We start from the raw sequence: 25,939 nt of genomic DNA on the forward strand, positions 1-25,939 counted from the left end.
TGTAGCTGAATTACTGGCTTTCATGTGATGATAATAAATAGTTATAATAAATATTCAGTAAATATTGTGTGTGTGTGTGTGTATGTATGTGTGTGTGTGTGTGTGTGTGTGTATGTGTGTGTGTGTGTGTGTGTGTGTGTGTAGGCGGATATGTGTGTGTCATAAGATCTGCTGACTGCCTTAAGACCACAAGCATGAGCAAACATGTCACATCTCTTTGTCCCACTGAACGTCTGATAAAGGAACTGGTTTTCACAATACTAGCAACAAATATGACATAGCTTTTCCAGATTGATCCTGTAGAGAGATGAACTTTAAAAATAATAATAATAATAATAATTCCACCTGCTACACACTACACACTGTTTGTTGGCAATACTCAAAGTACAGCTGAACTAAGATCCTCAGTCGTTCACTTGTAAGGTGGTACATAACTTTGAACAAGCTGATCTGAAAGTGAAGATAATCTTTCCAAATACAAAATTTGCCAGTTTTGATCACTTTTCTGAGAAACATAATTAAACACTAGTAATAAACTCCACCACACCTTCTTGAAGGAGTCTTTGTTAGTCCCAATTAGAACAAAGCTTTTTCTAAAATCTTGTTAAATGGAAACAGGCCTATAGTTACTGAGGGGATCAGGGTCCATGTTGTGTTTCTATAGGACTGTGTGAGTGTGTGCTGACTGTGTGCTTTAAAACAAAATGAGTGACTCGGTTTACTGCAAAGTTACTAATTATAGCCATGTTTAAATACTTTTACCATATCTGACAAGTTTTACTCTGGTTTGAAAAGCATACGTAGAAAAAAACTACTCTGTTTAAGGCATATAATAATCTGCTTTTGTCTGTCAGTCTACTATTTAGTCATGCTTGATCTCAGCATAGAATCTAACAAGTTCTTTAAAAATATCTGGAACACAAACTTTGTCACGTATTACACTGGTTTCCCTCCTCAAATATAGGAACGTCATGATCGAAAGATGAAGCTAGTCGGCTTCCAGAACCTGTTGCATCCCACAAGGATCCACTTTTGTTCCTCTTCTGTTTTTAATCATATGTGCTACATACATCATGCATTGCCGTTATATTTCTGAAATAGATTAACACATGTTACCATTTTTCTATCTCTGTTATTTGAATGATACACAGTTTTATCTACCTGCCACACTTGACAGTGACTGTTCCTATGATGACCCTTTTTGACTGTTTCAATGAGCTGAACTTCCTTCAACTAAACAATACCAAAACTGAAGTTATTTTATGTGGCACACCCAGCTCTATAAATATTCTAACTAAGGCATTCTATCCACATAAATTCGGACTCTATTTAATGTTTCAGTGGATAGTTTCATGTCTTTTAATAATAAATCAACCGAGAATATTGCTACATTAAAGCTGTTTTTTTCTCCATATATAGGATGTTGAAACAGTTATCTGTCTGTGTCACCTTTCACCTGGATTACCATAACTTGCTGTAAATAAGACTGTCCAGTTTTTCACAATACTAGCAACAAATATGACATAGCTTTTCCAGATTGATCCTGTAGAGAGATGAACTTTGAAAACAATAATAGTAATAATAATAATAATAATAATAATAATAATAATAATAATTACACCTGCTTTCTGAACAAACCACACACTGTTTGTTGGTACAGCTGAACTAAGATCCTCAGACGTTCACTTGTAAGGTGGTACATAACTTTGAACAAGCTGATCTGAAAGTGAAGATAATCTTTCCAAATACAAAATTTGCCAGTTTTGATCACTTTTCTGAGAAACATAATTAAACACTAGTAATAAACTCCACCACACCTTCTTAAAGTAGTCTTTGTTAGTCCCAATTAGAACAAAGCTTTTTCTAAAATCTTGTTAAATGGAAACAGGCCTATAGTTACTGAGGGGATCAGGGTCCATGTTGTGTTTCTATAGGACTGTGTGAGTGTGTGCTGACTGTGTGCTTTAAAACAAAATGAGTGACTCGGTTTACTGCAAAGTTACTAATTATAGCCATGTTTAAATACTTTTACCATATCTGACAAGTTTTACTCTGGTTTGAAAAGCATACGTAGAAAAAAACTACTCTGTTTAAGGCATATAATAATCTGCTTTTGTCTGTCAGTCTACTATTTAGTCATGCTTGATCTCAGCATAGAATCTAACAAGTTCTTTAAAAATATCTGGAACACAAACTTTGTCACGTATTACACTGGTTTCCCTCCTCAAATATAGGAACGTCATGATCGAAAGATGAAGCTAGTCGGCTTCCAGTACCTGTTGCATCCCACAAGGATCCACTTTTGTTCCTCTTCTGTTTTTAATCATACGTGCTACATACATCATGCATTGCCTTTATATTTTTGAAAATGTTGAAACAGTTATCTGTCTGTGTCACCTTTCACCTGGATTACCATAACTTGCTGTAAATAAGACTGTTCAGTTTCACCCTTCCTTGATTACAGATGGTTCAAAACTGATTTTTTTAATGGTGCACAGAAAAGAGAGCACATTATCCTGTTTTCGCTCAGTTGCACTGGTTATGTGTGAAATCATTTTCTAAGTTCAGTATTAGTTGTTTTCAAATACTCCATTGATTGGCTCCATAATATACTGCAGATCTTTTAACTCCATATTCTACCTTGAGGTCACTGAGTTCATCCTTCCAGTTTCTGTCAGTGTCAGTGACCCTTTCTTGCCAGAGAACAAAACCAGGACTTTGGTGTTTTTGCCCTCAGGCTCTGGAGCCTGCCATCCCACATAGAAACCATGGACATTGCTAAAGCCAATACAGAAGTGTCTTAAATCTGTATTCCCACTGACATCCAATACATGGCAATGGCTGTTATTCCAGGAAGACATGTGGTATAGAAGTGTTTGGGAAAATGTCTTTCTGTCTTGTCTTCTTGTCAACATGCATTTCCCTTTCATTTCCCTTTCTAACAGAGATGTGAAAGTTCTCTGTTAGAAAGGGAAATAAATACATGCAACATTTCTGTAATTTCTGTCATACCTTCTCTCTTTCACAATATTACCGCTGAGCAATGGCAGAATTGCATTCTGGCCTCTTTGGATTGCTAAACTAGGCAGAATACAATAGAGACCTTGTATCATTTGAGCTTTTTTGGATACAGGGATACATTTGTTTGAAAAGGTTTGCAATATCTAAAATCGCATTAAAAGATGAAATCAAATAAACTAATAAGGTAGAAATCTTGGAAACCATTTTTAATCTTACAAGTATAAGCCAATGACAATAGAAAAGATGATCAAAAAACACATCAAAACTGATTTTGGAATAGAAGCTAACATGAAGCTTCTGGAATGGCCTCCCCAAAGGTCCAATCGCAACCCTGTTGAAAATTTGTAGAATACTCTTAAAAGCCGAGTCCATTTAAGCCAGTTAGTTTAAATGAACTCTGCCAATTTTCTCAACAAGAGAGCTCAAATATCCATCCAGAATTACGCTAAAAGCTTGTTGATGACCAAAAGCATGTGGTCAAGGTGCAACTTGTGACCTTTGCGCAACCATTCAATCAATCAACTGTTAAAGAAACCATTAAAAGTCCCTAATTATCATGACATTATTCCCCAAGAGGAGTGTATATAAGCTTTTGACCACAATTGTAAATAATTCCCCTACTGCACAGCATTTGCTTGTGCAGTAGGGTTAGACCATGACCATCCAGAAAGGTGTGTGAGAACCTATCATGCATCATTTGAAGATAGCACCCTGTTTTGACATATGGTCACAGGAGCACATGGTTCAAGAAGTAGATAAGATTATTTCCTATAGAAATTTTAGCATTCAGTCAGGTTTTTACTTACTGCACATTGCATTAGTTGTTTAGGAATTAACTGATCAAGCTTGCATTTTTGTTATTATAATACTAGTTTTTATTACTTGGATAAAAACCCTTTGCAGTCTGAAGGCCAGAGCCGATGGAAACCCTTTGATGCAGCTGCTGTCTTTAGTTTCTTGTTTGTGCATCTTTCTGCCTTCAGTTTTTATTTAATAACTGAAAAGTATGCGCTAAAGGGCTGAGATCAGATGACTGAGTTGGCAGTTGAAGAATATCTCCTTTCTTTGTCTTTATAGACTGTTGAGTTGCTTTTGAATGATTACCCATTTGCACTGTGTGGACTATGTAAATTAGTTTAAAGCGTTCTTTTTGTACTTTTTACTTAAAGATCTTGTGATTTTTCTATTGCTCTCAGGACATTATTTTGAGGTGGTGGTGCCAAAAAGTGTTTAATCAATAACATGACCCAGAAAGAAGTCATAAAGCACAGGGAGGAATTTTTATTTTGTACCATTACAATGTGTGAAGTGTAGGGGAACTGGTCACAAGGTTGAAGTTTTCAGCCTGGAATCTGAACCTAGATTATAAAAATAGAACGCCTTCTGAAACTCCACTCTTGGTTTTAAATGATGGTTCTTAAATGATTCTTAAATGATGAGATATTAGCCAAATTTAGTTTGGAGCAGCCCTACACTGCAAATATGACTAGAATTAGTAGTTACAGAGGGAAAAACAGCAGATAACTGTAAAAGAAATTACTTCTTGATAAATGGTTCCTGTGACATTGCTCTGAATTACATTAGTTTGTAATACATTGTAGTGGATATGTGTGGAACTGACCCACCCTGCTGCACTCACAGCAGCTGTCTTCTGTCAGCAGCTGACAGTATACTCTGGCTCTAAGTGTGAGTCATATATTCAAATCATTTTGAGGATCTGACTCACTTCCAACATTTCACTTAATTTCAACTCTACCTAGAATTTGCCACAGATGTATTCCAAATGCCGGCATTTGATCTTATTGTATGGCCTGAGCTATATACAGTAAGTGGACATTAAGACCGCTGGCTCTGCTAAATATTTAGTTGTCTCCCTGGTAACAAATACACTTCTATTTTTAACTCCAAGTCTGCAGTTCCCCTCACAGTCAGGCTCAGCTCCACCAGGTTAAAATGTAACAGTTTGATGTTAACAAATGATCTTTCACTAATTAGCCTCACTTCACCAACATCTGCTTGTTAACTGCTACATTAGTTATTTGCAGTTTCTAATCTCACTGTGAGTCAGCTCTTGGGTGTTTAGCAATGGCACAATTCTATTGGCTCTTTGAAATGTCACTCAGGTTGAAGGCACCTCCCACCCTCTATATACTGGAGTCATCTGGTGGGGTGCAGAGAGGCAAGGCCCTGCAGCACTTTCATTTCTTCTCAGCTGTACTTAACCTTCTGCATCTGCCAAGATGAATAATGTAAGTAAAATTTTGACAACAATAGTCAACTTCTATTACTTTGATTTTCATATGACTCTTTGGTTTACTGATATCAACAGTCTTAGGCTTCAAGCCTATTTTAAGCATTGAACTGACAGCTGGTCCTAGCTTTATATTTACCAGGCTGATGTAATTGCATCAGCTAAACTGAACTAACTAAAACAGATGTTTGCATTTAGTTTTTATTGAGCTGTTAGGAGTTCTAATGTTTTGAATTTTTTGATGACCTTTTATGGTCAAAATATTCACCACAGAGCATATGCTTACATTATTTACTACTTAATTGTTATTTTCTTTTTCTCATCTATAGTAATAGATCAATGTCATGGCTATGCATGAAAGTTATCCTTAGTAATATAAACACATGATAACACTTGAGTCTTTCATTTCAGTCACGCCTTCTCTTTTCCCAGTGTCAGAGCTGAACAAAGGCTGCATTGCATTCTAGCATCTTTGAATTGATAAAATAGTCAGAATACAATCAAGACCTTGTATCTCTTTTTCTTTTTTGGGGCTAAAGGGGTGTTGTGGTTTAAATCACATTAAGGGATGAAATGAAATAAAGTAATAACATAGAAACAAGAAGAAGAACCAACAATCCTGCAAATCTAAGCCAAACAGGGGTCAACAACAGTTCACCCTTAAGCAGAAGTGTAATTATCTCTCAAATAATGTCCCTGGCACTGTTAAGATTCACTTTTTGTTGATTTCACACAGAAATGACAATTATTCATTCAGTTCAGTGAAGTTTATTTTTATAATTACTTTATTACTAGTAACATGTTACTGTTTTAATAACTTGCCAGCTCAATTTCATCATCACACCAGTGACAGATTCAGTGAAGTATCATGTCTTACACATTACTTTATTCAGATTCCTTCATTAGGCAGAATGTCTGGGAGACATGCAGCGTCACTGCCAGCTCGGACACAAGCCCAGTCCAGCACAGCCAAACACACTTTCTAACAGAGGAAGAATGTTCACATTACTATGCCTCCCTTACTTACACTGGTTGATCTTTAAATAAATTATATTTTTTGCAGTGAGCTGTGGCGTGCCACGATTTCAGCCTGTTTATAGAACAGTGCAGATCATTACATGTTTGTGTGTCTACAAAGGGGATATAAATGAAAGTACTGTTATCTGTGTACCAATAGAAACTCTGATATGGTGGTGACATATAATTTAAGATGAACAGAATTTAGTTTAATTGGGATCTAATAATGCAGATAACAATGAACATGTAACTGGGGTTACAGAATATGCAGAGGTCCTTGGAAAACTTTCTCTTCTGTAGGATTTGAGAATCACAGTCATGAAGAGGTTGAGGTGAAAAATGTTGCTCTAAGGCAGGGATGTCCAACTCCAGGCCTCAAGGGCCGGTGTCTTGCAGGTTTTAGATATCACCCTGGGTCAATACACTGGAATAAAATGATTAGTTCATTACCAGGCCTCTGGAGAACTTCAAGACATGGCGAGGATGTAATTTAGCAATTTAAATTAACTGTGCTGGATCAAGGACACATCTAAAACCTGCAGGACACCACTGCTCTAAGGTATTGCGACCTGTCAGTTTGTTAACCTAGCAATGTAAATTATTTTATCAACAACTAAGTCTTCAAAGTCATGTTCAGTGGGAAAGTTTGGTCTCTTCACAAGCGAATCTAAAATTGAATTGTTTGCATGATCTAATATGATCAAGTATTCATGGTTATTTCTAGCAAATGTGTTTGGTTTCTTGTTGACTGTATCTAGGATGTTTCTCTAACAACTGCAGCATTTAAAACCCACACAGGTAGGTTTCTGATTTTGTGCCTTGAAATGAAGGTGGGCAGTGAAGAAATACAAATGAATAAAAAAAAAATCTATAAAAGTTGCGTTAGGAATTTAGGTGGAAATGAATAGACATAAGAGTCTAACAGACTTATATGATAACCTACATCTTTAGAATACACTTTTAAGGACTTGTACACCTGGACTTTTTGCCTTCAGTGGAAGAGTTTGCCTGTGTTAGCTGTCTCTTTAAAGTAGCTGAACCTTCAGAAACAAAGCTATGGAACATGTCATTTAGTGTTTCTTCCTAAATTTGACTTATTTACTTCTATTTGAAATTGACTATGAGAATTTAATTGAGTCAGTAATTTAAGGTAAACGTGGTTTTAAGCCGTGAAACGTGCTTGATTGTTGTTCTTCTTCCCCTTATATTTTACTTACTATACTTATTTCTCTTTCAAATTCCCTATTAGAATGACCATTTCCTAATTGTTACACAAACCACTATTTCCCTGCCACATGTACAGCAGGAACTGAATTTCTGCTAAGCTTAGTGTTTTTCCACTCCCGGTATCTAGTATTGCACTGAGGAAAATTTGACTCAGTTTAACAGTTGTCCCTCATCATTTTTCAACATTCAGTCTCTGCCAAAATCGGCGTACAGAAAAATGTCCCTGGCAACCTCAGGACACAAGAGCTGGAATATTTGACCAGCCAGTCAATGGGGATATAACTGAAAACACATGTTCTGCAGTTTCCAGGGATAAAGTGAGGATTGGAGAATTGGCCGAGACTATACCAGTGCTGTTTTTTGCCTGAAGCTGTAATAATAATTGGATCTAATAAAAGTCAGTAGTATTAGTAGACAATAATACACTGTATCACCAAACTTGCCTTCTTTTTATGCACAGGGTATGTTTGTAAAGAACATGTCCTTCAAGGTTGGACAAACCATGACTGTTGTTGGAGTCGCCAAACCTGAGGCTGGAGAGTAAGTATTGATAAAGGACGAGCTGTGTCATGAGTTTGTAAATGAATGAATCACAGAAAAGTTAGAAAAATCTTCAATCGATATTCAGCAAAATTAATTCTTGACAGGGTGTCGTTATCACTGTATTTATCATTTAGTACAAACACTGGTAGCTAGTGTTTTTGGCTAAAAAAAATGAGTAAATTAGATTTTGTCTGTGTTAGCTGTCTCTTTAAAGTAGCTGAACCATCAGAAATAAAGCTATAGAACATGTCATGTATCTTTCTGAACTTGACTCAGTTACTTCTATTTGAAATTGATTATGAGAATTTAATTGAGTCAGTAATTTAAGGTAAATGTGGTTTTAAGCCGTGAAACGTGCTTGATTGTTGTTCTTCTTTCCCTTGTATTTTACTTACTATGCTTATTTCTCTTTCAAATTCCCCATTAGAATGAGACTGAGCTACTTATTTAAAGTAAATGAGGTTTGTCACATGTCTGTACATTGCAGTTTTGCTGTGAATATCGGCCCCGGCGAGGACACAATTGCATTTCATCTCAACCCTCGTTTCAATGCCCATGGAGACTCAAATATAATTGTCTGCAACTCTTTCGAGGGAGGCAATTGGTGTCAGGAGCAACGCGAGCAAAGTTTTCCTTTCTCCCTGGGACAGGAGTTCAAGGTGTGAGAGTGTGTGTTTATATTTTAGCCTTGCATGGGTCATATGTAATCTATTAGCTTCCTCTTTAGTCTGTATAGTGCCTCTCTCTGAGAGTGACCTCTGGTGGAAAATAAGTGCCACTGCATCTTTGAGAACTTCATTATTTGATACCGCACATTCATCTGCAAGACCTTGAGCGTTATACATCACATCTATTACAATATTTGATTCCTTTGTCTGTCTGTTTCTCTCACTGATAATACCTTTTAGATCTCCATTGAATTCACTCCTTCAGAGTTTGTGGTGACTTTACAAGATGGCTCAACATTCCGTTTCCCCAACCGCGTCGGTGCAGAGAAATACTCGGCCCTAAACTTTGATGGGGATGCTCGCATTCGAAGCATTGACATCAAGTAAAGCGCCATCGTTTCTCATATCTGGATGTGAAAAATGTTCTTTTTTTGTTTGTCTAGCAGCAGGTAATATAAAGTCCTAGGTCTTCAGCTTCCTGAAAACTTGTTAACCTTTAATCTAATTATAGATTTTCATAGCTTACAAGATATGAGTTTGTTGAGAAACAGGTCCAAACAGCTATGGTCATAAAAAAGGAGCCTTAAAAATTAGAATCGTTAGCTCTGAACCTGAACACCCCTTTCTGGAACTCTACCAGAAAAGCAGTTAAAGCAAGTTATTGTTCTGTTTGCAGTTTGCAGGATTCATATACAGTACAGTGTGGTCAGGTTTCTTTAATGTGTCTCAAAATGCTCCAAAAGACATTCCACTTTTTAATTCTTACCTGCAACAACATCAATTAAAGGATTTTCTTTTATGAAAAAAATGACTCTGGTGACTCCTTCTATTTGTTCTGCAACACCTTTCATCCTTTCCCTGTGAAATTACTTTATAGGTGACACACAGCCAGTGCTGGGCTCTGTAATTTAACCCTTACATATAGGCAGTATTTCATGTGTCACAGGTGGGTCTGGGTCTAGTTTGATTTTACAACACCTATTTTTGAAGAAAAACATTGACACCACACCATGCGTGGTTTTACATAAGGCACGAACACATAACGTCCACAGATTTATATATTTTTATGTGAAAGTGAAAATAAGGAGAACATTGTGCAAATGTTAGGATTTATATAACCATGTATAACCACTACAACAAATAAACACTGTCCTCACTGCTGTATTATAAAACCTTCTTCAGCACCCACTGAATATTAACAAGGTGGGAGTGGATAACCACGTGTTTTCACCAGTAGCGTTTCAATCACTGTGAATATGTTAACAGTGGACCAATGAGGGGGTTGTTCATATAATTACAACTTTGCTCAGCACCTCTGAGGGCAGCATGGCTGGTAGGCCATTATGTTGTAATTAGCCTTTAGCACTCCTGAACTACTGTGGATGTAATGGAAGATGATTTTAATAGCTAATTTTAATAATTTAAAATGAATAATTGCAATAATTATTGTGGACTTAGTCTGAAAAACACCACAAGGTCAGGGGCGGATTTAGAAGAGTGGTATGAGGTGGCCTGTTCCACCCTAAGATGATCTCTTGCTACCCCAGTTTTGTATATGACAGTGTTGTTTATTAAAATAAGATAACACTAACACTTTGAACATAGTTACAGTTAAGAGTGAATATAAATTCTTAAACTGAATATATTGCCTCCACCATTACCAAATGGATCAGCACCATGGCAATTTCAGATTTCACACAGGTGGTTGGTTGTTACACTCTGGAAATGGAATGAAGGTGAGTGTTATTAACCTTCTGGGGTCCACAGACACGCCACACCTCCAAATCACATGACTGATTTAAACTGACATAGCAACAAGCTGCAGCCACGCTGAGTCTCTGTTTCAGGCCGTGTTGAAAGTTTGGACTTGAAAGTATACACCAGTTCTTAAATACTATCGTCAAGTTTTTTTTGGTGGGTTTTTTTGGGGGATTTTTTAAAGCATTTTCTAATGACAGTGCAAAAACAGTAAATAAAGAAAAAAAGACACCTCTTTGCTATTGGTTGAAAAACGTACTACGTCGAGCAATTTTTTAAAAAAACTCAACACTTGGGATTTGGTTGGTTAGGAAGAGGCGAAGGTTTTGGTAGTGATGGCAGCGAGACAGAGCGAGTGAGGGTTAGAGAGCAAGTTTTGAGATGTGGGAGATTTGTGATGTTTAGCGTGGAGTGTATACTTAGTGTGTTTTCTTGTGTAGCTAGTCTGTTGTGTAGTCATTGTTTTGTTTTGTGTGTCAGTGAGGGCAGAGGCTGACAACAAAATGAATGGACAAGAGTAAAGATATTAGTATTGAGATTAAGAGCATAGAAAAGTGGTAGTGATGTACTGAATAGATTAGCAGCCAAACACCCAGCAAAGCAGGCAGATGAGATATTACAAATCTTCCCTCTTAGACTTATACATAAGCTTCATTTCTTCCAGTGTAAAAAAACTGGCAATTAAAAGCTATACATCTCCAACACTCAGAGTAAACATCCTCAGAAACCTTCACACCTGCATCAGTGCTCATGATTTTCCTTTCGTCACTGTGCCATAACAGCTGCCTCAGTTTTTTCTTGCACCAATGCTGAAACGTCTTTGGAGAATGTGTACTGTTGTAGTACTTCACTGTGACCACTGGAGGGCAGTGAGTGCCTAGATCAACTTATTGTGGAATAATAACTCAGAAGTAAGCTGATCAACTTTGCTAATCCTCTGATCACAGCTAATTATGTAAATAGTGGAAAAAAATACAAAAATGTGTTTTTTATGTGTGTGTCTGCAAGAATGCGTGTGAGTGCACACCATACTCTGTCTATGGACATATTTTCTGTGGCAATAGATCTGCTGATTGTCAAATGTGCACATTCTCTAAGTACCTTGAACTTATTATTTTATTAAAAGACTCTTTTATACTGCGTGAGATTTTTTTTTGCCTATTCTGGGTCAGTTCCAGAGGAAAGGCCAACTTTGACAGTTTGCTTCAAGCATAGGCAACCTGTGTTAAACCACATCATGAACCCACACGCAGAATATCTATAAACACACAGTACACTTATAGTAAATTTACAAGTTTCAAGTGAGATCATGCTTTAGAGACAGCCTCATGAGCGAATAGATAGCCTACTTCCCAGGGTCCATTATTCTTCTCCTCAGTCATGCTTCTATGATTGGTGCAGATGCTCAAAGTGTGGGTTGCTGGTACAACAGAAATCCAGTTTGAAATTACTCACAAGTATGTACTGGTACATATTTGTAAATGAATGTATTCATTTATGTGAAAAGTTAATTGAAACATAGAAGTTGGCTAGTTTGTGATATAGCAGGTAGGTCACACATTTGTCTTACCTCTTTGGATATAACCAAAGCATTGATAAAGCATGGATATAGCATTAGCAACAGCCAACAGCCTGTGATGTTTATGGGTTTTAATAACATTTTCAAGTAAATGTATGTACAAGTAAATGCATCACTTTCTGATAGATTTTGTTTAGAGTAATGATTTAAGATCATCATAAGTGCCTCATGAGAATTTCTGATTTTCAGAAAGAAGTGAGCCACAGTACTCCTGACTTTGGGAATGAGGAGCTTTAAGCAGCTATTGACCAAATAATGACACAGGCTTGGTTGGTGCTATAATTTGGAACAGAGAAATGTGTGAATTTATAGGATTTTATTTATTTATTTATTGTTAGCTCATAATTTTTTAAAGATGTCCCTTCACTCAGTAGCGGTTTTTGATACAGGCGACACGGGTGGTTGCCCAGGGTGGCATCGTGGTGGGGGCGGCATCACCATCGGCAAAAAAAAAAAAGAATTGCTCGTACTCATGCTGCCCTGACGTCATGCCAGCGCATATTGGGAATGGCATAGGCACCGATCGGTTTTCTATCGCCCATTTGCTGGGAGTAAGGGCGCCCTCCGTTTGCGAGGTGCGCCTGCTGCTTGCGGCACAGGGAGGAGAGGGCGGGGCGGCGGGGGAATCTCTGGCTGGCTGGAGCAGCATCTAATAACCAGCTCGCAAAATAAAACGAAATAAAAACAAACCAACAAACAGAAAAACACCAGACATCATGATACAGACTTATAATTTGCACCGATGTTTTTTCGAAATACGTGAAAAGTGAGCGCGAGAGCCCTCGGTGCGCCTGCTTGCTGCTGAAGTCAAAGTAAACTTTATTGTCATCTCTGCTACATACAGTCCAGTATATAGAGACGAGATGATGAGGCTCCAGTTACAGCAGTGCAAGTAAACAAACAATATATATAAGAAGAGAAAGGAAATAAACATACACTTTAGGACCAGGGGTAAAGGGATCAATAACAATTTAAAATTTATAATTTACAGTTTGATGATTTAAAGTCTCACACACAACGCCCCCGTCGACAGGGTTGGGGCCGGCTGCTTCCAAATAGAGCACATTTCATTCATAATGTTGTAAATCCAAGCCCATCATGTATTCATGATTTGAATCCTGGGTTGTGCGAAATCCCAGAAATACACCTTAGACAAAGCAAATCTGTGAACTAAGGTGTAGGTCTGTTAGGTTATGTTGTGGTGATCCTCGGGTTCGGGGATGGGTGTTCATACTGGAGTGCAAAATCAAAACCAATGGAACATGGACAAGAAAAGTTCAAAGCCATCAGGTGCTCAGTTTAGAAAAAATAGAAAAGAAGAGGAGGAGAGGGAGAGGGAGTGTTCGCCTAGGGCGCCAAACAGGCTAGGACCGCCACTGCCTGCACTACACTCCCTTCACAGTAATCACAAAGCAGTCCGTTTTCTAGTTTCAGCTCTAACAGCAGCAGTTATGTATATAAAGTTTTTCCTTATCCTCACAATAAATTTTGACAACCAAAGATTGTCCAGTCCAGTTAACTTGGACTGCTAGATTCACATTTGCTGATCAGTGGAAGCCTAACATTTAAAGAGACCACTCGGAAAAAGCTGTAAGGCCTCTGGGGTTCCCCGAACCATACTTTTATAACCTCACTCTGCCGACTGCAATAACACCCACGCCTCTGTGCTGCGGGAGTCTGCTGCTGCTGCCAGGGTTAGTCTTGTACTTTAGTAAGAGGCTGTGAGCGCACAACAGAGAAGAAAACTTGGGTAAACTTTGCAACTTGAGATGTGAAGACGCACAACAAGGAGCGAATAGTTCAGGTAAAAACTCAAACAAGGACTCGTGGGAACAGGAAAACAAATTGGATTGCCTGCTAATGTGCATATATTTATTTTCAGGATGCAAAGGATATTGTTTTGCATTCTGGGCCTACTTGTAAGTAGCTGGCACACCTTTGTGTTTATATGTTTTTCTCTTATTTCATTTTTTTCATCTTTTGACTGAGCTCATTTCTCCTCAAACAAACTGGCGCAAAAAAACCTTGTTTTGAGAAGGTAAAGCAAATCAGAAACTTTTTGTTACTCTAGAGGATTCATTTTGGTCGTTGTCACTTTTTGTCACTTGTCATTTTTTTGTGAGCAGTAATGAGTTACCAGTTAGCTCCATATGACACATTTTGTGTATCATTTAATTCCTGAAGTAAATAAATAGGTTTTCCCCAAAAGCTTTGATGATTTCAGAGAAATAAAGTGGACGGACTTCAGTGAAAGTGGCACAGCTGGCTGCTCAACACTTTTAATAATGTACAATTTATATAAATTAGTCATCAAAGGGGATAGTTAAAAAAAAACAAAACAAGAGGAGGCTAGGCTGGCAGTGAGATTATGGAGGACCACGAGTGCCAAAATTATTTAACCAAACACATAATTAAATAATAAAAAATGTCATTAAATAATTGAAAGTAAAATGTGTCATTAATTATTATGAGTTAATTAAATGTGATAAACATTAATTGGTTAAAATTCAAAGTAAGTAAAATATGCATAAACATATAAATGAAGTGAATTCATATTTTATCATTATTTATGTTTTGAATTAATTAATTATTTCAAACTTTAATTACCTACCCAATTAATTATTTAATGACATATTTGTTTAATTCATTTTGGCACTCCTTAGTGAACAGGTGTTCGGTTAAATTTTGTTACAGTTTTTCTCGATTGCTTAAACACTATAACCAATCTTGTGAATCCAAATTTCAAAACCATAAAGCTAATTTCCAAAAAGCACACCCATTTCCCTGAGCTATAAACACTATGCCCCTGCTTTGCCACATGAATCAGATGTGGTGAACTGTTACTGCAAAACTCTACACACAGATCTCTACGTTTGTCAGTACTGACACCATGTGACTACTTAAAAAGCACTAGCAGTCAATAATGTTAACTCACATCAGCACAGCTTTAGCTCAATTAGCACACAATTAACAAAGTGGAAACACTAGGAGTCAAAATGTATCACACACCAATCAGAAACTTTGATGGATAGACAAAAGGGCCAAAGTCAGCTCAATGGATCCAAAGACATGCAAAGAAAGAGGTCGAGGAGGAGAAGGAGATCTAAGACACCAGGGAGGAGGTGGAGGAACATAACTGGCCATTGGGCTATTGTAAATGTCCTTGGTCAGAGTGGAGGGTCTGTGCACATCTTTCTGCCTGCATACTCTTCCTTTCTAAACCCAACAGAGGAGTTATGGTGTACGACAGAGAACCTTATGTCCGTGTGCACCTCCTCCAGGTCATGGAAGACCTAGATATATCAGTAGATGCATGCCAGGGGTGGAGCAGGCATGCAAGAGGATTTTACCCCCGCTGCCTGGCTAGGGCCAATGTAGTCTGTGATGTGGATGAGATTCTCTGGCCTGACCCAGAACACAGACAGGAAGCGGATTAGGAGGTGGACTAATGTTTTTGGTGTGTGTTGTACTGTATGATCCATGAATAAAAATGTGCCACTGTATATACTGTACATTGGTTGCGTCTTTTGTGTTCATCATGTGAAAAGGTTTTTGAGGGGAAGAAACACAAGCAACTTAACTTGCCAGTTTTTACACCTTTAAAAAAGAGCTACATAAACACCTATGCTTGTCTTACAGGTTTTCTTTCACAGCTATAAAGCAGGTGAGGCTCTCCTCCTCTTCCTTCACCCGTGATTTAATATAAACTAGGAACTGCAGTCTTTTATGATAATGTGCGTGTGTGTGTGTTGTGTTTCACCCCAATGATAAATGATCATGAGTCAGCTGCTATTTTTGTCTGAAACTGCTTGTCAGTTAGTTAATTTTGAGCCTCTGATAACGTCGAACTGCAAAACCACTTAAATTAAAGCAGAAGGTCTCCACTTCAGTCCGAGGTACTATAGTCTTTTTTTTTTATTGTATCTGGAAAACAAACTAAAATAAATATAAGAATAAGAAGCCAGAGTGGGATGCAGGACAGCAGTACAGCTGAGTTTTCTGTTAAGCATTAACAGCATTAAAAACCCTAAAGTTGAGTTCTGGCAGGTGCATTCAACCTTGACCCTCCTCTGTGTGAACCGAAAGGCTCGGGAAATTATTATTATCATTATTTGGCTGGGGGATTCGTTCAAATGTTGAATGGAAAATTTCATTAGATGTCATTTGTGTGATAAACAAGTGGCCCTAATCCTCTTCCGTACAAGCATTTCTGGCCTGTTATCGCAAATATAATTGGTCATGTTGGCACTACTGATATTGTAACCATAATACAGTAATAATAATAACACTATGCCCCGGTCAGGATTTGGGCAGGGGGACGGACCATACGGTAGTGCAATTCATCCTGATCGGTGATTGGTCAAATGTCTAGAGTGAAAGAAGGGGACTTCTGATTGGTCAAAAATGTGCAATGAAGGCGACTTCTGTTTTTCATTCAGTCTGTTGTCTTTTTTCTTTATTAGGTGATGTTTCCAGCTCCTTTATCCCACCTGATGGCTCAGCTGTGGTCTGTGATCTTCAGCGTGATCCCAATGTGTTATTTATTTATTTTTACTGGTTTACAATGACACAAGAGCAACAATTATCAGCGTATGTACAATAAAAGCATCAAGATTTTACTCCAACATTGATGAGGATTTTTCTTTTGCTCCTTTGAGCCAAAACAGGTTGGAAAATAACCTGAATGCAGCTGACAAATGCGTCCTCCTTTTCCCCAGATTTGAAGGATGGGTCGGGTGTATCCTTCGTGGCCCACCATATCCCAAAATTCATAGCGCAGCCCAGCCAATTCCAGTTTCCAGCAATGGCGGCAGCTACTTAGTTTTAATATTACTCTTATTACTCTTTCTGGGTCACAAAATAAACTTTTCAGATATTTTTAGCTGTGTAAACTTCAAATATCTGCTCAGCTTATCAAGATATCACATATTTGCAAAAGTGTTCAGACGTTTTCGGAGACGTCTGTTACCCACCAGCTCGATAGTTAGCTGGGGCGAGAATAGCAAACTCCCGGTACATCGTTTTCAACCCCTCTGCGGTCTTTCGCTTCTCAGGTTGAACATGATATATAAGTCGAATAAAAGATTAAAAGATTCGGCATGAGCCCCCGCATCCTCAGGACCTTCTATCACTGTGCCATTGAGAGCATCCTCACTGGATGCATCACCACCTGGTATGGCAACAGCACCGCCTACAACTGCAAAGCTCTCCAGCGAGTAGTGCGGTGCTCTGAACGGATAATTGGAGGTGAGCTTCCCTCCCTCCAAGACATCTACAGGAAGCGGTGCCTGAGGAAAGCGGGGAGGATCATCAAGGACTCCAGTCACCCCAGCCATAAACTGTTCAGACTGCTTCCATCAGGAAGGAGGTTCTGCAGCATCCGGTCCCGAACCAGCAGACTGAGAGACAACTTCTTCCACCAGGCCATCAGACTGCTGAACACTTCATAGAAACCTCAGCTTCACTACTGGAACTTTAACATTATGCACTCCATACTGTACAGTAATGCCACTGTTTTGCACATGTCTCAACTCTGTATATTTTTATATATTTTATTTATTGTTGACTCTATTTAATTTGTAAAATATGTGTACACACACACACACACACACGTAGAAAAATATTTAGTATACACATCCAGAAATGCATATACTATTATATATTGTACATATATTTATTAGTTTCAGATGTAGCCATTCTTGTATTTTGCTTGTTTACATTATTGTATTTTGCACAACTCTGTTGCTTGTGAAGCTCGCACACAAGAATTTCACTCACATGTGCTGTACCAATGTACCTGCACATGTGATGTGACAATAAAAGTGATTTGATTTGATTTGATTTGATTTAAGTCACTCAGATAGCTTAAAATTTTTATTGTTTGGCTTTTTTCAGTGTTTTATTTGTTTGTGAGTAAATCGATTTGGCTGAGATTAAAGTTATAGTTTTCAGACAGCTGAATAAATGTCAAACAGAAAAAATGATTAAACAGAAGTGTGAGATGATTGAAAATTTACGCCAGTGTCCTGTTATATTTTAGATAGGAAGGAGCAGACAGCTGGGTTTATTAAACTCCACTGAGACAGCTGGTGACGCAAAACTGAAGGCTAGACCGTCCAGTTTCACAGCCGATCACTTCAGGCTACCCGGCCTTCGGAGGACCCGGGCCACGTAGGTCGTGAAGGCCGGGTCCTCAGGAGGATGCAGCCTGTCAATTTGGGCACCCCCATTGTTGCACTTTGCTCCCATGTTAGGGTCCACTTGTCAAAGGGAAAAGAGTCGTATCAGTGCAAAGTTGCTATGAGAGATTATCTTTGGCCTGTGACTAAGTATTTGAAGAGGGAATAGTTGATTATGAAAATGATGTGAATCATATACCATGGCTTCCACAGTCACCAGATCTCAACCAAGACTATCTGGGGGAAATTTCACTGATAGGTAATAACTCTGTTAGTGTTTCCGAATCAATTCCAGGAAACACTGGAGCTGTTACGGAGCCATGTGTTGTACAAACTTGTCTTTGTCACCTGCTTGTACACATTGCTTCTTTGGTTCTGGTCTGTTATTTGTTTCTACATATTTATGTTCTGTGAGCCTGTTGGCAGAGAATGCTATTTGTGTGTAACTTAATAAAAAAAACTTATCAAACATGTTTCTCTTTCTATAGACGATCACCATAGACTTTGCGCTACTCGACTTGACTTCTGCAAGCAGCCAAGCCAAGAGTCAATACTCTCATGGGGGTTACGATGGATGTAGCAAAGCAGAAATTGATAATAAAACTAACAAGGAGGCAAGGAAGCTAACCCTTTGCATAAGCTTGCAGGTGCTGCTGTAATTATGTTCACTGTGCTTACTGAATTTTCCTTAATTCCAAGATTACTCTGCCATACATCGTTTACAGTTGACTGTTATGGATGGTTGTTCATCTTCCCGAAATCAATACATTAAAAAAAGGTTACCTGATTTGTGATATTACAAGATTTTGTTACACATAACTTTTTCGAATTCTTTTGTTCAGTCTTTCCCCTTGTATGCAACTTGTATTACAAAAAAAGACTAAAACTATAACTGAAGCTAAGCATTTTCAAAAAAATAAAAACTAAATGAAAATCTCAAGTTGAAACTAAATAAAAACGAATGAAAACCTTGGTGTACATTGATAACTTCTTAACTCTTTATTTTGTCTTCTCATCTGCATAGCCATTTATAGACATGAAAGTTATATGAAAGTTATCTGTTTGACAGCAAGATAAACACATGCTAACATTCCCCTGTAATTTCTGTCACACCTTCTCAGTAGAACACAAAAAAGACCTTTCAGAACATGTTGGCCTTTTTTTTTTTTCAATGAAGCACTAAACCTGTTTGGAAAGGAGTGCAGTGACTAGATAAGGAAACATATGCATAAAGGTTACCTATTAGACAGTAAGATAGTAAGAACATTTCCCTGTGTCATTTCTGCATTCTGGCCTCTTTGAATTGATAAACTAGGTAGAATACAACACAAACCTGTCAGATCATATCAAATTTTTTTGAATACGGGTTAATGTGTTTGGAAAGGACTGTAGATAAGAAGATATATGTATAAAAGTAATCTCTTAGAAAGGGAAAGAAATAAATGCAAAAAATTTCCCTGTGTCATTTCTGTCACACCTTCTCTCTTTCCCAGTATCACAGCTGAGCAAAGGCTGAATTGCTTTCTGGCCTGTTTGGATTGATAAACTAGGCGGAAGATCCTGTAGTGTTTGAGCTTTTTTGGATACAGGGGTAAATATGTTTGGAAAAGTGTAAATGACATACAGTAAATGGCTAAAATCAAAATCTTGTTGATTTCTTATATCATTAAGGGTTAATTGAAATAAGGTTAAATGTGCTATATAAAGTTGGGCACTAAGTTTAAAACATTTATAGAATGAATGTCAACTTAAAAAAAAGAATTTCAGTAACAAAGGAACTATATCTCATTTACCAAACATACTATAATTAAATTATAATTAATTTAAACCCTTTTAAACTTTATAAAATGTTTCATAAAGAGTTCACTCGTAGTTTAAAAATGTTTCTCTACAGTCATAATGGGCATGAATGTCATGGTAATTTGAGTCAATTTCTTTGAACTAGAGCAGGGCGATATGACCAAAAATATTTATCACGATATACATTTGAAAATTTGCGATAACGATATAACTGACGATATAATTGACGATATAATTGACGATATAATTGACACTAGACAAAATACTTTACAACTCCACAACTTTATTAGCGCAAAAAATCAATGTATTTTCACTTAAACAAGCAGCTGTTTTTTATGTGCATTAAAGCTTTATAAAAATGTAACAGTGCAAATGCAAATTCCTTGCTGACAGTTTAACCAAAAGGCATTTCCAGTGAAAGCGAAAAGCTAAACCAGTTCCAGACCACGGAAGTTGCAGCATTTTTACAAACCAATTCTGGTTCATCCATTTCATTCAACGATCCACTTTCGCCCTTCTCATTTATCCGTCGCCGCCATGCTTTTTCCGCCATGTGCGTATGAAAACAAAGGCACTGCGCATGCGAGTTTGACCCATATTCTATCGCGATTTTTCATTTTCTTATCGTTGCCCAACATTATACCAGTATTACCGTGAACGGTATGATATGGCCCAGCCCTACTTTGAACTATTCTTCTTCCATGATGGAATTATTGTACCCATGCATCTTTAATGACTTTCTAAATAAGAATGGGATGCACAAGTTTGAATTTATTTGGGATTTTATGTGATCCACACTGGCTTGTTCAAGTCGAGAGGGTCTCTTGGAGACATTTCAAACAATGGGAAAGTCCAAAGAACAAATACAGGTTACAATGTAACAGTGTGATGTTAACAACTAATTTTCACCAACATCTGCAAGTATTTGTTAACTACTAATTATTTATTTATGGTCTATAATTTGACAATGGGTCAAATAGTGGGTCTTAAGCAATTGCAGAGTAATATTGTCTGTTTGAAATGTCATTCAGATTGAAGGCTCCTACCACACTCTATATAATGCAGTCTTCCTGGGTGCAGAGAGACTAAGTCCCTGCAGAACTCTCATTTCTTCTCAGCTGTACTTAACCTACTACATATGCCAAGATGATGAAGGTAAGTAAATATATACAGTCTTAAGCAGATGGTACAAGCTTATTCTTTTCCAGGTTGATGTAACTAAATCAGCAGAGTTATGCTTAAACTAAAGTATAAGCAGTATGCTTTTAGGTTTGTTGTTTTTTCATAATTCTGACATTTTGGATTTATTTGATGGCCTTTTATCATTGAAATATTCATCACAGAGCATATGTGTGCATTAATCATTTCTTAATTGTTATTTTGTCTTCTCAGCTACAGATGGTTGATGCAGGGCATTATTTATTATGGGTGCATCACTATTTTGTAATGCTATTGACTCTTTTTGGAGTCATTTATTATTTCAGCTTCAGCCAGTAAACAGCACTGTCCAGTGCAGTATCACCAAAAATCCCTGTCTTTATCTGTACAGGATATGATAATAAAGAACATGACCTTCAAGGTCGAACAAACCCTGACTGTTGTTGGAGTCATCAAATCTGGTAAATACTGATTAAGGATAAGATGTATTAGGATTTTTAAATTAGTGAGTGAGTCATAGTAAAGTTGAAAAATAAAATATATTTATAATAAAAAGCTTTTGGAGACTTTTTTGGAGTAACAAGAGTAATTGTACTTTCAATCAAAGTTCCACAAATGTACATCTTATTATACAGAGAAAAGTTGCACAAAAATGATAACTAAATCTCCAGGTAAGAGGAAAAATTAGAAAATTTGATTTTGTAAAGTATCTCTTTAACCTCCTAGGATCTTTTGTCCACATACGTGGACATCACATTCTGGGTGATTAAATTAAATTTTGCTCTACAAGGGCCCGATATCCACTTACGAGGACATTATACTGTGCCACTGTCCTATTGAATTTAAAGCAAATGTCCTTTCATGTGGGTCTAATTTTTCTCAGAAACAAAACTTAGGTTAAAAAAAATAAAAAATCAGGTAATTTTTTTTTCATTCATCAGGTCCCAATCAGCCCAAATAGAAAAGAGAAATTAAAAATGCATGCCATGAAAGAGTTTGGGTCTTAGGAGGTTAAGGTAACTGAAGTTTGAAAGGTACTGATATAAAATGTGCAAATATGAGAATTTTTATTTGGGGGTGAACTTTCCCTGAAAGGTAGGTAATCACACTCTGTCACCATTTTATTAAGATTTACTATCTTGGGGCAATTATTGTAGCAAAATTATTTGCAAATCTGTGCCGATAATTTTGTATCTCTATGTCAGTCCATTTTAGTCCCATATTTTCTGATCCTAAATACTGTATAATGTAATGTAATAGCTTTCTCTCATTGCAGGTTTGTTGTGGATATTGGTGAGAGCGAGGACAGAATTGCATTTCATTTCAACCCTCGTTTTGATGACAGCAGACACATAAATATAATTGTCTGCAACTCTTTTGAGGGAGGCAATTGGCATCAGGAGCAATATGAGAAAAGCTTTCCTTTCAGCCCGGGAAAGGAATTCAAGGTGTGAGAGTGTGTTTGTCCGTATTGTAGCCTTGTTCTTTCATGCAATCTCTGTTGGAAAATGTGTGTCACGGTATCTTTGATTACATTAAAAACGTCATTATTTGACCTTTTTCTGAGCTATATTACAGTGTTCACATCCTTTGTCTCTCTGTTTCTCTCACTCAAAATGCCTTTTTAGATCTCCATTCAGTTCACTTGCTCAGAGTTTGTGGTGACTTTATCAAATGGCTCAACGTTCTGTTTCCCCAATCGCATGGGTGCAGAGAAATACTCTGTCATGGGCTTTCATGGGGATGCTGTCATCAGAAGCATTGAGATCAAGTAAAACGACATCCACCCTTGAATTGCTGAATTGAAATTCTTGTTTTATTTTTCTGTTTGTCTGGCAGCAGATTTTTAGCTCTGCACACAGATGACTGAACATCCTGTTATGGAACTGTGCAGTTTTAAAGTAGTCCAAGGGATTTTTTGGTTTGGATTTGTAGTTTTTTGCTTGCAAGAATCATATACAGTAAACTATCATCAAGTTTCCTTTAATGTGCCTTTAAATGCTTCACTATTCACTATTTGTATTTTCCAAGACTTTTTACTTTTCAATTCTTTCCTGCAAAAGCATCAATAAAGCATGTTCTACTATGAAAAAAAACATGACTCTGGTGGCTCCTTATACTTGTTTTACAATGCCTTTCATCCTTTCCCAGTGAAACACAGGCACTGCCCCGCTCTGTGATTTGACCTTTTACATACAAGTCATATTTCATACCTTCACAGTTTTGGGTCCAGTTTAAGTTATGAGAAGTGTTTATACCATAGATTAATTTTTCACATATAACTAATCTATCTACTAGTCTATACATGAACTGTTAATCCTTAATTAATGTTTTTCAAAGCAGGATTTTGGAATTATTATTATTTATTAGGATTTATTTTTGGAGAAAAATATCTACACAACATCGTGCACAGATTTATATAAGAAATTAACACAAAACAGACATGAAATGAAACAGTCATTCATTTTAATGAATGTGAAAATGGCAAGAAAATTGTGGGACTGTCGGGACATAACCATTAATAACCACTACAACCATTAAACACTCACCTCACTGCTGTATTTCTAATACTTCCTCAACTACAATTGATAATTATAATTATTAATGCAATATCAATCAACGCTTGGAATAGAAAACACTAAAAGTGGTTTGATGTCATTTTGATGGCAACTTTGCAGTTTACTTCAGTGTAGTCTCAGAATGTGGAGAAAGCTTTCAATAAAATGACTCCAGCTGCTGGTGGTACATATACATAATAAATGGGATTCAATAATTCTTTTTGAAAAATTATCTTTTTTTTTTTTTAAGTAAACTTCTTTTGGTTTACAGCAGATTTGGTTTCTGAGAAAGTGGATAGGGTACAGTTTTAAATGTTTTGAACCTTTAAACCGTTGAAAAGGAAACTTAAATATTTTAAATATCAGGTGAGTTGATTATTGCTATTTATTAAGAAATGCTGAGCAATGTTGTTGACTTCTACTTTTGAAGCTACTACTTACTGGAGAAATATCCCCACAAATACTCTGATATTATTGCATTTACCCAAGAAGAGTAGGATATTTATTTACTTAGTTATACTGATTGCTTTTTGAATGACGTGAGAACAAATTGCCACTTTTACAATAAACTCAGGCGAGTCATATGTGATTATTTTTCTATATCACATTTTGTTATAACAGTGTAATAATAGTTGTCTCTTTTTCTTTATTGGAAGTAGTAGTGAAAGGTTTTTGCAGAATGTGGATTATTGAAGTACCTTAGTGTTATCACTGGAGGACAGTGGGTGCTCAGATCAACTTTGCTTAGTGTAAATTCCCCTCAAATTCTTCTCCCCTCCAACCATTTTAGCAAAACAGCCAAGATGGTAACAATGGGAATAATCATCTCAAGGCTTCAAGACTTCATGTCATCCTTTAAACTCTGTATACTTTCCAACAAATGATTATTTAAAATCATTTCCAGAAACCTTCCTGTTTTTAGCTGCCCCGTGGTTTTGTCAAGGTCATTTTTCTTGCTCTGTATTACTATTAATATTACTTTTACTTGTCTGTGTTTTATAGACATTCTTAATACATAACTTAAACACTGATAGCTGGTGCAAGCTTAGTCTATAATTGAACTGTGCTTTAATTAAAACAGATGTTTGTATTCACTTTTAAACATTATTTTAATGTTGAATATTTGATCTTTTAAGGTCAAAATGTTCACCATACAGCATATATGTACAATAATTACTTCTTTTTCCTTCTCATCTGCATAGGCATGCATAAACATGAACGTTATCTGTTAGCAAGATAAGCACATGCTAACATTTCCCTATTTCATTTCTGCTATGTGTTCCCAGTATCAGAACTGAGCAGAAACTGAACTGCATTCTGACCTCATTGGCTTGATAAACCCAGCAAATTAAAATAAAGACCTTGTATCATTTATCCTTTTTTAAATGGAGTGCAGTGACAGATGAGAAGACATATGCATAAAAGTTACCTATTAGACAGTAAGATAAGCACGTTCTAACATTTCCCTATGATTTCTGTCGCACCTTCTCTCTTTCACAGTAGTTGAGCAAAGGCTGAATTGCATTTTGGCTTCTTGAACCTTAGGCCTTGTATAATTTGTGTGTGTGTGTGTGTGTGTGTGTGTGTGTGTTGCACTGGTGCACAGTGACGGTGTATTCATGGTCACTATTACATCATGTGCAGCTCAGGTAAATTAGAACTTATGTTGGTGATACTTTGACTCATTCACTGCATTCAGTTTTTATACCAACTTTATACTCTATATGATAAAGACAATATAAACAGTAGTTAATGGAAAGCATTATGGGATGCATCTGCTTACACCTTGTTGAATTTAGTTGTGCAAATCATTAAAGAGCAGTAAACTTCAAAGCAGCAGCAACACAGGTCAGCTCATCACAACCGTTACACAAAGAAAATCTCCTGGAGCTCTGAATAGATATTATTGTAATTTTTGTCAAGTCCCATTTTAACCCCTCAGAACAACTGAAAAGTCCAAAAGAGTCAGTGAAGATCTAAGAAGGAGAATTGTAGGTTTATTCAAGTTCAGACAGTCTTTTGGAGGCATTTCAAACAAACAGTGTAACAGTGGGATGTTAACCACCAACATATGCAAACATTTTTTAACTTCTAAATTAGTTATTTATGGTCTATAATTTGACTATGAGTAAGGTAGTGGGTGTTTAGCACTGGCACAATCCTATTGGCTGTTTCACATA

The 25,939-nt window shown here is 37.0% G+C and overlaps 2 protein-coding genes across 3 annotated transcripts; both read left to right on the forward strand.

Annotated features, from left to right (window-relative positions):
* The first annotated feature begins 5,181 nt into the window (after window positions 1–5,181).
* LOC146575984 (beta-galactoside-binding lectin-like) lies at window positions 5,182–9,535 on the forward strand. Its single transcript, XM_085270950.1, has 4 exons — window positions 5,182–5,270; window positions 7,977–8,056; window positions 8,547–8,718; window positions 8,968–9,535. Exons 1-4 carry the CDS (start codon window positions 5,262–5,264, stop codon window positions 9,112–9,114), a joined length of 408 nt encoding a protein of 135 aa, XP_085127076.1. The 5' UTR covers window positions 5,182–5,261; the 3' UTR covers window positions 9,115–9,535.
* Window positions 9,536–21,592: 12,057 nt separating this feature from the next.
* Window positions 21,593–22,976, forward strand: LOC146575985 (beta-galactoside-binding lectin-like). 2 transcript variants are annotated; one of them, XM_085272610.1, is made up of 4 exons: window positions 21,596–21,662; window positions 21,809–21,818; window positions 22,478–22,649; window positions 22,830–22,976. In XM_085272610.1, the coding sequence occupies exons 1-4, from the start codon at window positions 21,596–21,598 to the stop codon at window positions 22,974–22,976; spliced, it is 396 nt and encodes a 131-aa protein (XP_085128736.1). The 2 variants fall into 2 exon arrangements, with proteins under 2 accessions (XP_085128737.1, XP_085128736.1); XM_085272611.1 differs by lacking the exon at window positions 21,809–21,818 and having other exon boundaries at window positions 21,593–21,662; window positions 22,462–22,649.
* The last annotated feature ends 2,963 nt before the right edge of the window (window positions 22,977–25,939 follow it).

This window comes from Mchenga conophoros, linkage group LG4 (assembly GCF_057382185.1).
Source record: "Mchenga conophoros isolate Kocher_MC1m ecotype Shallow Benthic linkage group LG4, M_conophoros_male_GT1.1, whole genome shotgun sequence".
NCBI lineage: Eukaryota > Metazoa > Chordata > Actinopteri > Cichliformes > Cichlidae > Mchenga > Mchenga conophoros.

Coding starts and splice junctions, on each gene's coding strand:
- LOC146575984 (XM_085270950.1), top strand. Junction 8,057..8,546: donor GCCAAACCTGAGGCTGGAGA/GTAAGTATTGAT, acceptor TGTACATTGCAG/TTTTGCTGTGAATATCGGCC. Junction 8,719..8,967: donor CCCTGGGACAGGAGTTCAAG/GTGTGAGAGTGT, acceptor AATACCTTTTAG/ATCTCCATTGAATTCACTCC.
- LOC146575985 (XM_085272611.1), top strand. CDS start 21,596: ATGATAATAAAGAACATGACCTTCAAGGTCGAACAAACCCTGACTGTT. Junction 21,663..22,461: donor TGTTGGAGTCATCAAATCTG/GTAAATACTGAT, acceptor GTAATGTAATAG/CTTTCTCTCATTGCAGGTTT. Junction 22,650..22,829: donor GCCCGGGAAAGGAATTCAAG/GTGTGAGAGTGT, acceptor ATGCCTTTTTAG/ATCTCCATTCAGTTCACTTG.